Here is a 17581-nt window from a genome sequence, read left to right on the forward strand (position 1 = left end):
AGTCAACCTTGGCAAGATAAATCTCCCCAAATCTATCCAACGGCTGTGAAGATTCTAAACTAACACGAGTCTCATAAATGTCCAGTTTAAGGGTATTACATAGAAACACACCATAATAACATGAATCAAATATGTATTTTATTCATTTACATTAAATGTCATAATGTACATCATTCTTATTGGAGCTAAGGGCATACACTGTCTAACACTATTCACTTCCCCCATTAACCCTTCTCTATCCTTCATCCCCTTCTCCATGGGTGTACTTCCTGCTAGAGTGGTTTTGCAAACATTAGCTCTCAAATCAGGGCTGAGACAGGAATCTGGAACAAAAGACATTGAGCACTCATTAGTAACAAAAAAAGACTTCACTTGGTTACCTGGGTTTGGGCGAGAAGGTGGAGAGGAGTGAGGACTGATGTTAGCAATCTCCTTTCCCTGTTCAGAGGACTAATCCCTATCTGTCCCCTTGGGGTGGTGAGAAGCCAATCCCGTCACACGGCCATCACTGTGATCACTCTCTATACCCTGCTACTTCTCCTTGTCCAACAACTTCCTACTCTGCCTCAAGTTGTCCTAATTCATTACCCTTATAGTACCTTGCACATCTTGGTACAATAGAGGAGGGTTACTCCTTCTTGCTCGAAGATTCCCCCCCCCCATCTACCTGGCCTTGCTCTGTCTTATTTTCCTCCCCCTTTCTGACATTCCATTCAACCATCTCGGCTTGTTGCTCTCCTTCCCCTTGCATCTGAAACCACCTTCCTAGATTGATGTTTTCTATAGGATCTTCATCACACACACCTTCATTGCCTACACTTCCTACACTTATTGCATCTTCTGAACTATCATCAGAGTCATCTGTTTCCTCCTCATCCAAGCTACAGTCGACCCAACCATCATCCTCTTCCTCCCTCTCTTCCATCCTATCCCTCGTATATCGTGGGCTCGGCCTCTTAGACGAGTGGTATTGGACCGTTACCCCTGGAGAGGGACCCACCAGAGAGAGGTTTCTCCGCCTTGTTCCTGTCGTTGCAAGCCTTTTCGTTCGAGTTGGCCCAAGAAGAAGAAGATGGGCAGGGAGTTCCCGTCTATTATCTCCTTAGCTTTACCTCGGTCCACGTGATCACTTAAGTTATCACGTGGGTCGGGTTTCTTCCTATCCTGGCCCACTGCTGAGCCACCCCTGACCCCGACCGGTTCAGACACCACAACTCAGCCTAACGCACCCAAGCCACAACCTTTCTTGGCCACGTAAGCGTAAGAAAACCCATCCCCCCTTCTTTACTTTTTAATTCAAACCGTTTTAAATTAATTTCCTTAATTAGATTTCTTGTCGCTTAGTCTTCCCCTGCCGAAAGTTCAGCTTCCTTCTTTATTTCTCTTTCCATGTCAGTATTTCCCCCATTCCTCCATCTCCATGTGTCCTTCTCCCTGCTCCATCAGCTTCATCTTCTACCTCCAAACCTCCTCCCCATAGTGACGCTTCAGCTCCTGAAGCCAGCCACACCCGATACCATATCCCTTCTGCACAAACCTGAACAGAGTGAGGCAAATAATCTGGTTTAACTCCGGCAACACAAATCTCAAGGGCACGCAAGCTTCGTGAATTAACCTCCAACAGAACTCCCCCCAGCATTTGTGCGGTGCTTCCAATAGTTGGTTCACACCAGAGATTGAAAGGGAGCCCTAAGAGTATAATTAAGACACTTCCTTCACTGAGCTCAATCTCGTTGCAGAGTGGAGTCCTGTTCTGAATCTGGACCAAACCACCATCCATAGAGACTGTTGTGAATAGATCGATTAGCCCTAGATTAGTTCTAGGTAAGAAGAAAGAAGAAAGAAGAAGAAGAAGAAGAAGAACCAACATCATCAAAACCAGTTTTATTAAGAACCATAATGAAGTTAAAGACTGATTTGCAAAAATTTTCCATTACTGAATGGACACACGTTCTTTCTGTCTTTCCCCTTGTACATAACATCAAATTCTTCAAACGTAGAAAATGGCTCCTCATTGGTTTTCATTTCATACAGAATACCATCATATTAAACTTTCCCTTGTCATTGATTTGTGCTAAGACAAAGCTCCTTAATATAAACTAGGTCTTATTTCCATTTATTTCTTTTCCATTCTATCTATTTATCATATACATACATATATAAGCAAAAGAAAATTGTGTTGCTAGAAAAGAATTAACTGATAATGAAGGAAACAACATCTACCTGATCTTTAAGAGCATCCACATCATGCTGGGATGTGATTGGTCTTCCAGTAACAATTTCCAGCAAGATTACTCCAAACTCAAAAACATCAATCTTATCTTCATGTCTTATCCTGCAATAAGTATGAATTAGATTAATTAGGATATCTATGGGGAAGAGAAAGCCACAAAAGAAGTACTTTGAATAAATTAAACTTGTTATTCTTAGACTTGATTACAGAATTACAGGACATTTACCCATGATATTTTCTTCATACCAGAACAAACATCTATAACATATCCAAGAATTTACATCTGAAAATGCATTATTGTTGAACATGTTCCTTGTCCACAGGATAATATCAAGCACAATCATGGGTATGATGGGAACAAGAAAAGGAGAAGCTGATATAAAATAAACAAACGACAAGAACACAATATTTTTACATGGTTTGGCAGGATGCCTACAACTACAGACAAAGATAATTGGAATAATTCACTATTAATCAAGGAGATTATAATGAAACCAAAATCCAAAAAAAATGCCAATGAAAAAAATCTCTTCCAAGAAAAACACCCACTATAAAATTCTTCCCATGAGAAACACAATTCTGATACCAAATCATAGTTCCCCATCTTGCAAAAAGAGACCTACATAAAAAAATCCAAAAAACCAAAATATAGGAAAAAAACTACATAAAACCCACAAAACCCATAAATAGGAAACAACCAAGAAGAACCTCCCATGCAGAACTAAAGTCTCACTTAAAATAGCGTTTAACCATGTATTTGTAGATGTCCAAGGAATTAATTCCTAGTTCCATAAGAAAACCCCCAAGAATAATAGTATCAGTCTCCAAATAGAAATCCTCCCAAAAGAAAGCTACAAATACACATGTATATAATGGCATAAATATAAGGCTCTAAAAGAATAGGGAGAAGACCAAAGAAAATATGGTCTGAAGTGGTAAAAATGTTAAGAACTTGAAACTTCACATAAAACATGTCTCTTGAAGTCTTGATAGGGCATAATGGCAGGACCAGTGTTTTAATGGAATGCCTAAGTGCACAGGTAAGGCACATTTTAGGCACCCAGGTTCTGCCCTTTTCAAAAGGCACACACCAGTTTGTCTAGGCATGCATCTGGTGCGCCTTGCACCTCAGGTGTGTTCCTTTTTACAATTGTCTTTCTTTTTGTGGATTCTTCATGATTTACACTTTTGTAATGGTTTCTGATCTACTGTATTACCTTTTGTTGTTATTTGTACACTAGTAACGATCCATTAACTTTTAAAATAAACAAAAAGAAAGACCTTTCAAATACTTAAAGCCTTAGTTATTGCAAATAGGATCTTTTTTGGGGGGGTCAGCGAAAGAGATTCATTAAATTAAGATCTGAAGCAATCAAGCAAAGTACAAATATTGGAGCACTCCAACCAACCCCACAAATAGGATCATAAATAGCAAAATTTTCACTAAAGAAGCAACAACCATACAACTAAGACTTGACCCCTAATCCTAAAACGGAATGAATTGCAACTAAAACCACAAAACTAATTATCCTTATATGTACAGGCCAAAAATTTAGTTTGAAAGCTTCACATACTTTAATTGTTGAATGCTTGATGCACTTTGGTACAATCCACATATGTTTGCTTTCACTTCCAAATTTTCACTTAGAATATATGCTATGTTTATCAGTTCATATATTTTAGTTTGAGGATAATAGGCTTTTTAAAAGATCTAATTTCTTTTAAAAGATGTGTTTTCATTTTCTAATATATTAACTGTTTTGTATTTTTATTTTGACTTTCCTTTTTCAAAATTTTGCACCTTGCTTTGACAAGGTGTGTGCCTCACCTTGCACCTTGCACCTTGCACCTTGCACCTTGGGTGCTAAAGGCCCTTGCATTTTTCTTATGCCTTGAACTTTTAAAACATTAGGCAGGACAGGTTTCATGTAGCCCACACCCCAAATAGTTGGAATTTTGTGTATTCTAGACTATGTTTGACATAATTTAGCTTGAAAAGGGTTCAGTCAAAACCTTCCAGCAATGCTATACTCTTTTGATACACTAGAAGAAATTCCTCCACCTACCTGCAAGGTATACGAAATTACCAAAAGCAGACCATCAACCCTGAATCAATTTCCTAAAGCAAATTCAAGACTTCAATGCATCAACAGGGGATAAAAAATATAGGATCTTTATCTGGACATACCTTTCCCATATTCTCTGCTAATAAAGGCAGGTTATAGCTGCTAATTTTAGCAACAAGGTTTTGATCCAACAAAATATCTGTTATTTTCAGATTATTTGAAAATACACCAGGCACAATCCCTGTATGAAGAAATTGTATACCCTTTGCTATGCCAATGGCAGCTGCTATCCTTTGTGTCCAGGTAAGTGTTTGTCCTGCAAGACCCTCTGCAAAATGAAAGATATAAATAAATTCAACTACAGGTGGAAAATATAATATAACTACAAAGATGACAGGACAGAACCTGCCTTCCCCATCCATGCAACAGATGCGTTTCATATAGCTCCTTCCTTCTATTTATATCATTCACTTAATTTCAGATCTTTAAGGCTTATTTTATTGCTGTTTATTGTACTATTACTTTCTGTTCTTATGTGTTGAAATATAGTTTCTAGTTGATATATGTTCTTTTTGCTTACTTTATTTACTTTTGTTCTGTTACTGTAATTTTTCTGTTACAGCATTCTTGTTTCTGTTAATGATGTATAGGTGGCAGGGGTAGTTTGGTAATTGTACCATATTATAAAGGATCTTATAAATACCAATGATTAGGGATCAGCAATCTAACTTTTCTGCTCCCTTATTTCTTTCATTCTTTCTGCCCTTTCTTTCTCTGTTCTTTTTTTTTTTTTGATAATCAAATGAAAGATTTATTAGATGTGAAAAAAGTTTATAATCAGCATAGAGAGAAGTGTGAGATGAGGCCTCCCCTTACAATAAACTTTACTCCAAAACTAAACAACTACAAAGCAACCCAGAATAACTGTTCCCGATAAGCCCCTTGTTTAGCAAAACCATCTGCCAATGCATTTGCCAATCTGCTTACCCAATGAAAACTCACTGTTATATCCCTTGTTAACCATGTGATTCTTTACAAAATCCCTGTAAACTCCAAATGACAGTATTCAGATCCAAAAACCATCCTATAACCACCTTAGAATCTCCTTCAACTAATAAATTATGCACCCCAAATTGATTAGCAATCTGAATTCCCTGTATATCAGCCAATAATTCCACCTGGTAGAATCCCCTTCTCCCACTGGTCCTGTAAAAAAGGCTATGATATTGCTGTCCTCATTTTTCAGAACTCCTCCTATACCTTCCAGTGGAGGTGACCAAACTACTTTAACAATATATTTCTTGGTTGAAGCTGCCTTACAAGCCTTATCTGAGGAATTGGATTATTACAAGGTTATTCATGGAGGGATACTGAAGCTGAACAATACTAGATTTTGAAAAATCAAGATAGGGTGTTTGAATTTTTATCTGGGCTGAATTCAAAATTCGAGACAATCAGAATGCAGCTATTGGAAGGGGAGATGTCCCATCTATTGATGAAGTGTAATTCATCATTCAGGAGGACGCCACTAGGAGGGTTGCTATGAAGACTGATGTAGAACATTCTTTTCTTGTTTCTATAACTGGGAGAAATGAAACATCCAGAAGCAAGCAACTAACAAGATAAAGATCATTTGATGTGAATGTTGAGAAGTCTCTTGTTCCTACCAAGTTCTCTACCACTACTACTGACAGGGATGGCACTTTTCCCCATCCCCAACGGGTACCTGACTTCCCCGAACTGATGGGGTCGAGGGTGGTGATTGCTTTGGCGGGGTGGGGACGGGGATGTGGATTAATAGGGATCCCCAACCGTGGTTGGGGTTGGGGATGGAGACTGAGGTCCCCATCCTGCCCCGACCCCAATTATAAATATATTATATATTATTCATATTAAATATATGTTATTATATAGATGATATTATTTATATTATATATATATGAAAATATATTTAAAATATTGTTTATATTTTAAATTTTTTATTTATTTTAAGTAAATTTATTTTTCAAAAATTATTGTTAACTAAAAAATTTTGAGGATTCGGGTCCCTGCGGGGAACCCGTACCCATTGGGGATTGGGGATGGAGGACAACTTTTATCCACAATGAGGATGGGGATTTATTTCAAAATTGGAGTCGAGGACAGGGAATATGATCCTGGCCCTGAACCCACCCTGTTGCCATTCCTAACTACTAAAAATTCTTGAACCTTCACATTTCCAACGAAGAATCAACTTATTAGAGTTGTCTCTTTGCTCAACTTAAAGCTAAAAATGGCAGTGCTTCTCCTTCTGGTGGTGTCAGAACATCTACCTCCAAATGAGTAATTACAATCAAATAAAAGGTTGATGGCATGGTTGAAAGGTATAAAGCTAGACTGGTAGCAAAAGGATGCGTGTAGACTTATGGTATTCTTTTGTAACCTGCAAAAAATATGAAGTCATAGGGATGGAGATTTGCTTGGCAAGGACAGGGACAAGGATGGGGAGTGAATTAATATATATATAATTTTCCTTTATTTTAAGTAAACCTATTTACCGAAATAACTTTTAATTAAAAAATTTTGGGACTTCAAGTCCCCAACGGGGAGGGGATGGAGGGTACAATCCCCACCCCAAACCCACCTCATTGTCATTCCTAGGCAGATGAGAGTGCTTATTTGAAAAATAAGTGATTATTATAATAAGAACTCATGAGTGTTTGGTGAAAATGCACTTATTTCAAACTAGGGTAGTATAGGTATTTCCAAAATGACATGGCAGGCCAAAATGGAAATAAGCACTTATTGAATAAGTAGTTAAAAATAATCCCAAAATTGGGCTTTTTTTTTTCATAATTGCCCAAAATTGGGCTTATTGAATAAGTGTTTATTGGTGTGGTCCTGGCCCAAAAAAAGTTCTGAAGAGAGTGAATGGGCAACTATCTAATCCAACCAGTCCTAGAGTGAGATTTATGTTAATCTTCTTATAAAATACATGATTGTACAATAATGCCCCTGATTAGTAATGACTTAAGAGAATGAATGATTAAGACCCAATAACACTCTTAACTTAAAACAGCACAATGGGACCACATGTGATCGCCTATCACAACAGCATTGACTACTTGCAGACTTTCACTAGTGGCAAAAATGAATTTTTCAGATTGTTATTATCTCTTGCTACTAATATTCTTAGCCTCCATTTTTTAAGAAATGTGAAGTAATGAATTATATTAATAATCAAAAGCCAAAAAAAAAAACTGTACAATAAGCTATTGTACAGAAGGAATATACAAAGCTGTTCACTAATCACTATACATTGAAAAATCAGACCCTGGCTGTTTACAAAAAGATTCCCAAAATAGAAAAATAAAAAAAGTATTTGTATTCTTTCCTGTAACATATGGCTTTAAATAGAACGGATTGGCAAAACAGGATTCATGTGGCAGACCCCATATAGTTGGGATAAGGCATGGATGATGACAATGATGATCATGATGATTCTCTACTGTAAACATCCTGTGACTTACCAACCAAGAGTCACCTTTCCCATAACTCTGCCTTTTTTCTGATCAATAATAATTCTGATTGTTATTACTTCTTCAGTGCTGAATATGTTTTCAAAAATCCTGGTGTTTCTTTCCTTCTACAAAGACTAAAATACTGCTGCAGGTAACACTCCTCATGCTACTTCCCCTTGCCTATCAGTCCCCTAAAACACCAACCTCCTAAATATTGTGCAATTGAGGCAGGGAAGCAGCTTTTAACCACAAAAACAAGTGGCTGATCATAGTTGTCCAGGCGTTGCCCAGGAAACTAGGCACCCTAGGCTGGGCACCTTGCCCAAACACCTTGACTTTTAGCAACAAGGCGCCTGCCTAGGTGACAAAAATGACAAGTCGGATGCCTTTTATAGTATCATTTATATTGCTGTATCATATTAACGTATGTGTTAATACATTTTATTATATGCTATATATATCAATTATACTTTGTTTTAATGTTTTACTATTGAAATTTAAAAGATCAAAGGGTTTTGAGGAGAGAAAAAGAAAGAATAGAATTATAAAGAGGATCTTTTTTTCTATTCTCTCTCTCTAATTAAATAAAACAGAAACACCATCCTTGTTTTTTCAATTTTACTTTCCATCTTGAATATTTATCATATAAAGTTAATAACCTTTTTAGCTGCTAATTGATATGAAATTTCTCTATTAAATACTTATAGTAATATTATTTTTGAAAACAATAAAATTAATATATGTAAAAGATTTTTATCTTTTAGATGTGTTGATTTGTCACATTTTTAGAGGAAACTTAATGTTCTTAATAAAGAGAATTGCTAATTTTTCACTTAATATACATGGTGAATGGTAAATAAAACTAGGGAACCAACCAAAAGTTAGTTTTTTATATTATAAAATTTTTATCGCCTAGGCAACTAGGCGCCCCAGTGTCACCCAGAATCACCTAGATGCCTTGAAAACTGTGTGGCTGACCATATCTAAAGCTTTCATTTGTAAAGAGCACTATTTGTATTAGTCATATATGCAAACCTCTTTTCAACTAGATGTGAACAATGCATATTTTATTTTATGAATCATGATTAATGAATATTGCAACCAGGATGAGCTTCCCAATAGAGGCAGGAGGTGCGACCTCTCACATTACAAATTACACAATAACTTAAATTACAGCTGAGCCCAATATAGATGATCCCTATTCACCCCTTGTTTTGCCAATATTTAGCCATCCCATTTCAGGATCTTCTAATCCATTTAATCCTCATTGTCATATTCCTTGTTAGCCAATTAAACTTCTTAATCTCATTCCCATAAGTCTAGATTACAGCCTGTTGTTTGTTAAGCCACCCCACCACCAATTTAGAGAGCATTTCTCAATGGGGATCTGTAAGAAGAAGTCTATATGGACATACCACTAGGATTTTATTGTAAGGAGGTAGAGAAGAAGGTTTACAAGATAAAGAAATCTCTGTATGGGTTGAAGCAATCACCTAGAATGTAGTTTGACAAATTCAAGGGTGCCTTACAAAGGTTTGGCTATTCTAAGTCACAATCTGATAACACACTTTTCATTAAATGGGATGATACTTTATTGACTGCATTGATTATATATATGTGGAAGAAATAATGGTGATGGAAAATAATGTTTCTAAGATTGATCACCCTAGTATGAGTAGGGAATTTAAGATAAAGGACTTCAGGGATTTTCAACACTTCATAGGTATTGAGGTAGCCAAGTTCAAACATGAGATCTTTATATCACGAAGTATACTTGTCTTTCTTAAGGACAAGGAAGATGAGAATGAAGCAAAGAAGCCTGCTGATGCACCCATTAATTAGAATAGTAAGTCAATCACTTGAGTGCCACAGATGGAGAGCCTTTGAAGGATAGGGCAATTTATCAGAGGCTGGTTCATAGATTGCTCTACCTTTGTATGATTAGGCCAGATATTTCATATACAATCAATGTTGTTATCCAATATATGCAACCCAAGTAGTTCTTATCTTGGTGCTATAGAGAGATTATTAGCTTACCTAAAGAAGCATCCTGGTAAAGGTAATATCGTATGCCAGTCATGGACATATGAAGATAAAAGTATGTAGACATGCTAGGCTTGTTTTATTGATAATTGGTTATCTACTTCTAGGTATTGTGCTTTAGGTGGTGGTAATCTAGTCTCCTAAAAGAGTAAGATGCAGACTATTGTAGCTCATTCCAATACAAAGGCAAAGTACAAGTCAATCTCTGTTAGGGGAACTGAGAGAATTGCTTTTGAGGGACCTTTGCTGCTATATTTTTCCAATCAGGCTGCTTTTTTTTGGATGAGCTAAGAGGATCTTATTAAATATTCAATTTAAATAAGTACAATGAGTTGGGAGGATTCAGCCATCCCAAAATACAAAATGAGTTACACTTTTGCCCAAAATATTTTTCCCCATTAACCCCTTGTTTTTTCTAGAGCATCTGCCATCCCATTTGCAGTTGTTCTCACCCACTTAAAAGCAACATTTAACTCCCTTGATAGGCTTTCAATTTCCCTAAAGGCGTGCCTAAAAATCCAAGGAATTTGACTGTTGCATCTTGTCCAGGAAATGACCACTTGGGAGACCCTTTCCACTTCCAATAGTTGGAACCCATATTGCTTTGCAAACCCTAGTCCTTGCAGTAGTGTCATCAACTCAGTTTAATTAGTCACCTCTTCCTATAGGGCTCGAATACAAAGTCAGAACCTTGACAGATGAATCCTGAAATACTCCCCCTATACCATCCATCTCTTGAATACCTAAAGGGCACCCATCAAATTTAGTTTTACAAAGTTAATTGCTGGAGGCTTCTATTCCATGATTACCCTATCTTTTTCTTTAGCAGATTGTGCTACATTAGGCTGCCTAATATTACTCATAATCCAATGGGTGGACAAACGCTTCATTTGTGAGAGGGTATCTACAAGATAAGACTGTCTTCTCATGCCAATTTTGAAATGCAATTAGCTGATGTTAATACAAAAGGAGTTAGGAAGTCAAAGCTAGAAGTTGATTTAGGCAAACTGAGTATGATTCACATATTTACCCAGCTTGAGGAGTGTTGAATGTTTATTTCATGCTTTTATGGTTTATTTTGTTTCTTTCTATTCTATATTATTTTCTGCCCTTCATGTATTGGGCAACCAAGGGTAAATGTGATGTAAGTAGAATAAAGAGGTGCACTGGTCATTGTTCAATTCTCTTCTCTTCTCCTCTTCTCTCTTGCTTTCTTTACATTATCAATCAGATTGTAAATGGTATTCAGCCTATGAGAAAAAGAAAGAGTAGAAGGGGGCTATAAAAAGGTGAGCTCTTGGATGGAAGACAGGGAGAATATCCCATGGATATACAGACCCTTGGTGAGTGGCACTTTGCCTAGGCAGAAATTTGAACCTCTCATTCAAATGGGTCCTATGTCTGCTAACATGTTTACTGGTTCTCCAGCTAAATCAAGGGCTGTAATGGAATTTTTGGTGTAGTTCACCGGGGCTCAAGTTTGATTGTAATTCTTTTTGCTTTTGTCTCTATGAAATGGAGCCATTCTATGGTGTTGTATTTTTGTCCTCCTATCCAACCTTTTTGGGTTCATACTTTCATATATTTTATTGAATCTTATTCTGGTGTTTATGAAAAGATAAAAAAAGAATATAGAGAGAGGGAGAGAGAGAGAAAGAACAGAATGATCTCTACCCAGTCGGCTAGGTCTTATTTATAGATTAAGGTTACAATCTAAATGACTGTTCTATCCCTAATAATTATGGGACAGTTTTATAAAGAGAAAAGGCATAAACACAGCTGTCCACATGCCTCTTAACACAGACAAAAAAATGGTTTTCATAAAATAAATCTAGAATTCTGAATTCCAAGTACATTCATGATTGCTTGCATCATAGCTGAATCAGCCCTACCTAGCAAATCTCCAGAATCCGTCATCTAAGCCTTGTTCCAAATAAATGGAGTCAGTTACATGACTTCTATTTCGCCATTCCATTCTGTTCAGTACCACATCAATTATTAACCTATAAGCCCTTAAAAATCATACTTAATACTTCCGTGCCTTTTTTGGCCTGCCCCTAACTCGTCCAGCCCCTTCATCTTATAAGAGATCACTTCTCATGGGTGATCTAGATGGTTTTCTCTGCAAGTGACCAAAGCATCTAGCAGATCACCAGAACTACACTAATGAAAATTGGGCAATCCTAAGAACCTTAAACTATGGTTGACATAAATTGTCTAGTAAGCTATACTTTTGGCTGATGACCCATAAATAATGAGCTAACACCCTAGATATCAGCATATTTGTGACAAAAATGAGCATAATGAATTCTTCCTGTTGCTTTACCCATTTAGAGATTATTCACTTACAGAAAGAAAAACTGATCAAAATAATTGTATGATATATGCAATTGACTATCCTCTCACCGGATAAATGGGCTCTTAGTGTTCCATTTGTAACAAATTCGAAGACCAGAAATATTCTGCTGACACTAGAATCATCAAGGTAACACTCAAAGCAGTGTCCAAGAGCACTGACCAAATGGCGATGTCTGAGTTTTGAAATCAATTCAATGTGATGCTTAAAGTTCTGGGTGCTGTGCCTCTTTTTCAATTTCAAGCATCTAACAGCAACAAGAGAACCATCACTGAGCCTACCTCTGTATATCTGAGATCACAAGAGAAAACATTCGCATTTTCAGTTAAGAAATTCAATATGTATAAAGTTCAAATTTCCAGGGAAAAGATTCTGGTAGCTGTTATCAGAACATCCAGCAAAAATTATTTTAACAAAGTTCAAAGATAAACCTGAGTAAAGAAAACATATAAAGAAGGTCAAAGATTACTCGCATTCCACAAGAAGGAATAGCGAATTGGGAGATGTTAATACATTAATATGAATGCTATGCAACAGGGAAAACAGCTCCAAGAGTCAAATTTGCTTGGTTTGTAGTCCTTTATCAGCCATCATCCACATTCTACTCATAGTGTAGCATGAAATTTCTACACAGATAAAAGAATTTTGTGCTTTTTCATCACATTCAAGCATGTAATATAAAACTAATCAAGGTGGTATCCTCCTAGAGATGGACCAGAGAACTCATCATATGCTTTTTCATCACATTCAAGCATGTAATTTAAAACTAATCAAGGTGGTATCCTCCTAGAGATGGACCAGAGAACTCATCATATATGTAAAATATTATAGAAGACATAAGAAGAAGGGCTAGAGCTGCAGAGGAGGGGGTGTTCTAAAACACCCTTCAATAAATTGGGGTAATAGGAAATGGACGCCCAAGTCCCATCCTAATAGAGTGCCCCCACAACCCGAGAGAGAGAGAGAGAGAGAGAGAGAGAGAGAGAGAGAGGAGAAAAGAAGTGTCCTGGCTCTGCTACTGACAGAAGGAAGACCTTAAAGATAAAATGACTACAAGACTGCTTCATTAAATTAAGTTTAATATCAGGTGAATAACAAAATGGCATACCTGACCATGTGAACCTTCACCCATGAAAGTTGATGTGTCAAAGTTATTTGTAGCCTCTTCAAGCTCCTCCAAAGAAAAGGTCCGGTAAGAAGGAAGGCCAAGTGCTCCCAGCTTCATTGTTTGAGATATATACCCTTCAGGGAAGGAACAGAAATCCGAATGTTAAATGTTGTGAAACCTAACCATTCTCTATACAGGTGAAGGGTAAGAAATCAAATTAGATTTGTATTTTCAACCAAAAGCAAGTTCACATTAATTGCACGGAGAGAAACAAAAAAGCCAATTGAACTAATTTTACAAAAAAAAAAAAAAAGATATTTTTTCTTGAATCGGTAAAATGGGATTGAATTGATTTGATATTTATAGCAAAAGGGATTCTGTTACGTGTTAAGAAGATGGATAACCAAAAAAAAACAGATTGGCCAAAAAAATGGTGCATGCACCATGGTACCAGTAGAAGTAGAACCAACTTCACCTAAGCAAAAGCTGCTCCGGTGAGAGAGAGAGAGAGAAAGGAAGGGGGGGGGGAGGAATACTGAGTTTTCCCAACATGCATGATAAAGGCAGGACACAAAAAGGGTTTTATACCATTATACCAATCAACCTGCAGTATTATTTATAGAACAACATCTAACATTTATCAATCTGTGTTACTGTTATCTGTATTTTCCTTGATATTATTTAAACATAAGCATTTGCGAAGAGAGAAAAACAATGTGAAAAAATGAAACTCTTACTTCCATCCGAGAGCAATTTTGAGGTGTACCCAGTTGAAGCATTTTCTGTTATTGACCTTGTTGTAGGTTTTTTCATCATCTTTTTGGTGTTTATTCTTCTAATAACCAAGAAAACCAGACCAGCAAGTGCAATTCCTCCAGCAATCCCTCCTATCACACTAGTTGCAAGAATTGCTTTAGCACTTCTCGACTTCTGCTGCTTATGGGGTAATATTCCTACAGCTAGAGCTTCGTTTCGACAAAATGAATTCGGATGTTGATTTTGCTCCGCAGTTGTTAGACAATTTCTAGCATACAGGACAACTCTTTTATTAGAATCCGAAAGTAGACAGGTCGGCAAGCTTCCACTCAAAAGATTGGAGGAAAAATCAACGAATTCTATTTGAGCATTGCAAGACATGTTTTCGGTAAGCATGCCAGTGAACTTGTTTCCCTCAATATTCAAATATGTAATGGAAGGTAGAGACAACAATGACGGAGCAAATGGACCAACAAATCTGTTGAAGGAAATATCGAGCTTCTGAAGTTGATAATAGGAGCTCAACTCGGAAGGAATGGCAGAGCTAAACCGATTCTTTCTTAGTATAAGTGTAACCAATTTGCTTCCCAAACTAGGAAACTGAGGTCCCAAAAGATTATCTTCCAAGTCAAGCACTTGAAGGTTTATCAAACTGCTGAGATTAGGAACATCCCCTGACAACCGGTTCATGGAAAGCGCAAGAACCCTGAGAGTCTCCAAAGCTCCTAGTGAATCCGGAAGAGGCCCGCTCAACGAATTGCTCTTCAAACTCAGGACAGACAAAACCGGAAGGTCGCCCAACCAGTCAGGAACAGGACCAGTGAACATATTATCATCCAGTATGAGTGTCTGGAGACTCCTCAGGGATGAAACGTCTTGAGGAATTGTACCATAAAAGAAATTCGAACTAATATTGAGTATTTCCAGCGAAGGAAACCGAGAAATTTTACCCGGTAGCGGACCCCATAATCCAAGTGAAACCAATGTCAAGACTTTCAAACTTGGGAGTTTTACAAGATTAACGAAGAAAGAATCAATAGAGAAATTCCGAGGCAATGAAGGGGTCCCCTTGTTTCCAATAATATGCACCTGCGTTATGCTTTCTTCGTAGCAGACAATAGTAAGATTCTCGCTTGGTTCAATATTGCAGAAGTCCGTCGAGTTGGTCCAGCCGCTTAAAACAGCCGGATAATTCAAGAGCCGCTGGAGTCTCAGAAGGGTGTGAACTTGAGATGATTGTAGTTGGTCCGAGTAACGAGTTAAAAGACAAAGAATAAGCAACAATAATACAGATGAAGGATAGACTCGTTTAGCCATTGTAACTAAGCCAGCGAACAAGCAACTCAGCAGTCTAGATGGGTCAATTAGAAAGGCTGAAAGAACCCTGAAATGGGACTCAATTGCAGAGGAAAAAAAAGGCTCACTCAATTGGAGAGGAAAAAACAGACCAAATGGAAGAAATCAGATGAGCATGCAAGATGGATTCAATCAAAGAGGCTGTGAGAGACCGGAAAAATAAAACCCACTTGAAGAGATAAATTTAACAGGTAATGCCTTTCCAAGAATCAGCTAAAGAGTATTAGTGCTGTTGAAGCTGGGAACTGCATCCTCACTGGAACCCAAAAGCGCAAGAATAAAGACAAGTCTCTGCACTCTCTGCAACCACCGTTAAATAATTGATTAATAATAAATAATTACAGTGCGAAAATAAGCAGAGAAAAAGTGATATATGAGCACGTATTTGTTCACCAAGAACATGATACAGAGCATAATGAGCATTAATGGAAAATATCGCGATATTTTAACAATTTCTCTCGATTTATCGGATAACGATATTAAATACTTCCACAAAGAAAAGAAATAATTAACCACTTAAATGTTAAAATAATTTTAATCAAATAAAACTTTAAAAAAGAATGTGGAGAATGAGTAGATTCATCATGCAGCAGTAAATTTTCCTCACATTGAGTCATTGATTCGATTCTTAAACCGTTCACACTCGCTCCAAGTAGCTATGAAGAGAGAACAGAGCCAGCGTTGTTAGTCTCAACTCTCAAGCAATTTAACTCTGCAAGTTGTGAATGGATCAAACGAACTCAACCTCCCGAGGTTTCACTTTCCGATCGATCATCGCGTTCTTAAAAGTTAAAATACGTATATCTAAAACACACTGCAGTAAACTGGAAATTTTTCTTCCAGGAACCGGCTCCACCTCTAAGCGCACTGAAAACCACAATCTCTGCTGGTTTTCAGGCGTTCCGGTTCCGAAATCAAGCTGCTGCAGTAGTTAAAAGTTTCTCAAGATTCTTCAGATCTCACAAGTTCCTCCGGGACGATCACATTCGGAAACCCTAGGCCGAAATGAAACCTTCTTGTCAACGGCTACCTGAGACCGGTCCCGAACGAGCTCTACGAAGAAGAAGACGACATTATCATAGGCGCAGGCGCGGATGAAAAAACAGGCAACCGTCCAAAAACGGATTACGATAGGCAGTGATTATGCTGGACTTAACGCCATTGAAGGCCAGCCACAAAGCGACAATCCGTATCTCCTTTTCCCCATAATACCATTTTCTCTTTGGCATCTCTCCCCTTCTCTTTTTGCTGCTTTTCAGTCTCGCACAGACGCCATTGTTGTGGACCAAAGCAAAAGCGAGATTCCCATTCAAGAAGAACGACACCTTTATTTATTTTATTTGTTCATCTCTTCTCTGCATCTGCTCTACACTCATCACCATATCTCTCTTTGTTGCTGTTGAATGAAAAGTTTTTTTTCCACCAACAAAAAATGAAAATTTTTAATTTTAATATATTTATTATTTACTTATTCAAGGTTCTCTCAACTCTCAAGTCTCACCGGACAGTGTCCATCAGTCACCGACTCACAGCGGGAGGTGAGAGTTTTTTGTCCTCCTTAGTTGCTGAGTTGAAATCCTCTACAGTTCTACTCTTGTCTATTACCAATCACCATCAAAAACTATGGTGGTTCCACGCACATACGTGATCACGGATTGTTGAGTCCATTTCGTAGACTGTTGGTTAGGTTTTGTCATTATGTGAGGCTTTTCAAAATAAGATTCCAATCGAACGAATAGATCAAATGGAATAATAAACATACATTTTTATTTTCACTTCATAGTGACCTACATTATCAGTTCTCCAAATTCCTAGTTCCAAGGACGGCTGTCGCTGTTCGCTGACGCTGTCCTCACGTGAATGCTCTACAGTGTTTGGCGCCTCATCGCAGCCGGACCTCACAGCCCCATCCCACCGTACATTGAAAACATCTCCCGTCCTTTGTGTTTATTCATGGAGATAGGGCTGTGAGGTCCGTGTGAGGTGCGATGTGTCAGGAGCGGATCCGGATTCCTCACATTCTCACACATTCACGAGACGCTGAGACGGGCATCCCCTGCAAGCAAAAACCCTGCACTGCTCGTGCCTTCAAATCATGGGCATCCATCCGCACAATGAGAACATCTTCCCGTGATTTTAAGGTACGGAAAATATTCCGAATGT

At 37.7% G+C, this 17581-nt stretch overlaps 1 protein-coding gene across 3 annotated transcripts in view; it reads right to left on the reverse strand.

Moving 5' to 3' along the window:
* Positions 1-16951, reverse strand: part of LOC148871507 (Leucine-rich repeat protein kinase family protein) — a 39888-nt gene extending 22937 nt beyond the window's left edge. For 2 of the 3 annotated variants that reach the window (XR_016107404.1, XM_088970701.1), the window contains exons 1-7: positions 16026-16857; positions 14044-15718; positions 13307-13440; positions 12249-12489; positions 4422-4627; positions 4247-4299; positions 2224-2335 (exon numbers count right to left, since the gene is read on the reverse strand). Coding sequence is in view for 2 of the 3 variants with exons in the window: in XM_088970701.1 (XP_088826827.1) it covers positions 2224-2335; positions 4247-4299; positions 4422-4627; positions 12249-12489; positions 13307-13440; positions 14044-15379 (2082 nt within the window). In the remaining variant the exon portion in view is untranslated. Of the gene's footprint in view, positions 1-2223; positions 2336-4246; positions 4300-4421; positions 4628-12248; positions 12490-13306; positions 13441-14043; positions 15719-16025 lie in introns of all 3 variants that reach the window. The other variant, XM_088970700.1, reaches the window with a different exon arrangement.
* Positions 16952-17581: the final 630 nt, after the last annotated feature.

Source organism: Nelumbo lutea, chromosome 2, assembly GCF_056320005.1.
Source record: "Nelumbo lutea isolate HS-2025 chromosome 2, American lotus-T2T, whole genome shotgun sequence".
Lineage (NCBI taxonomy): Eukaryota > Viridiplantae > Streptophyta > Magnoliopsida > Proteales > Nelumbonaceae > Nelumbo > Nelumbo lutea.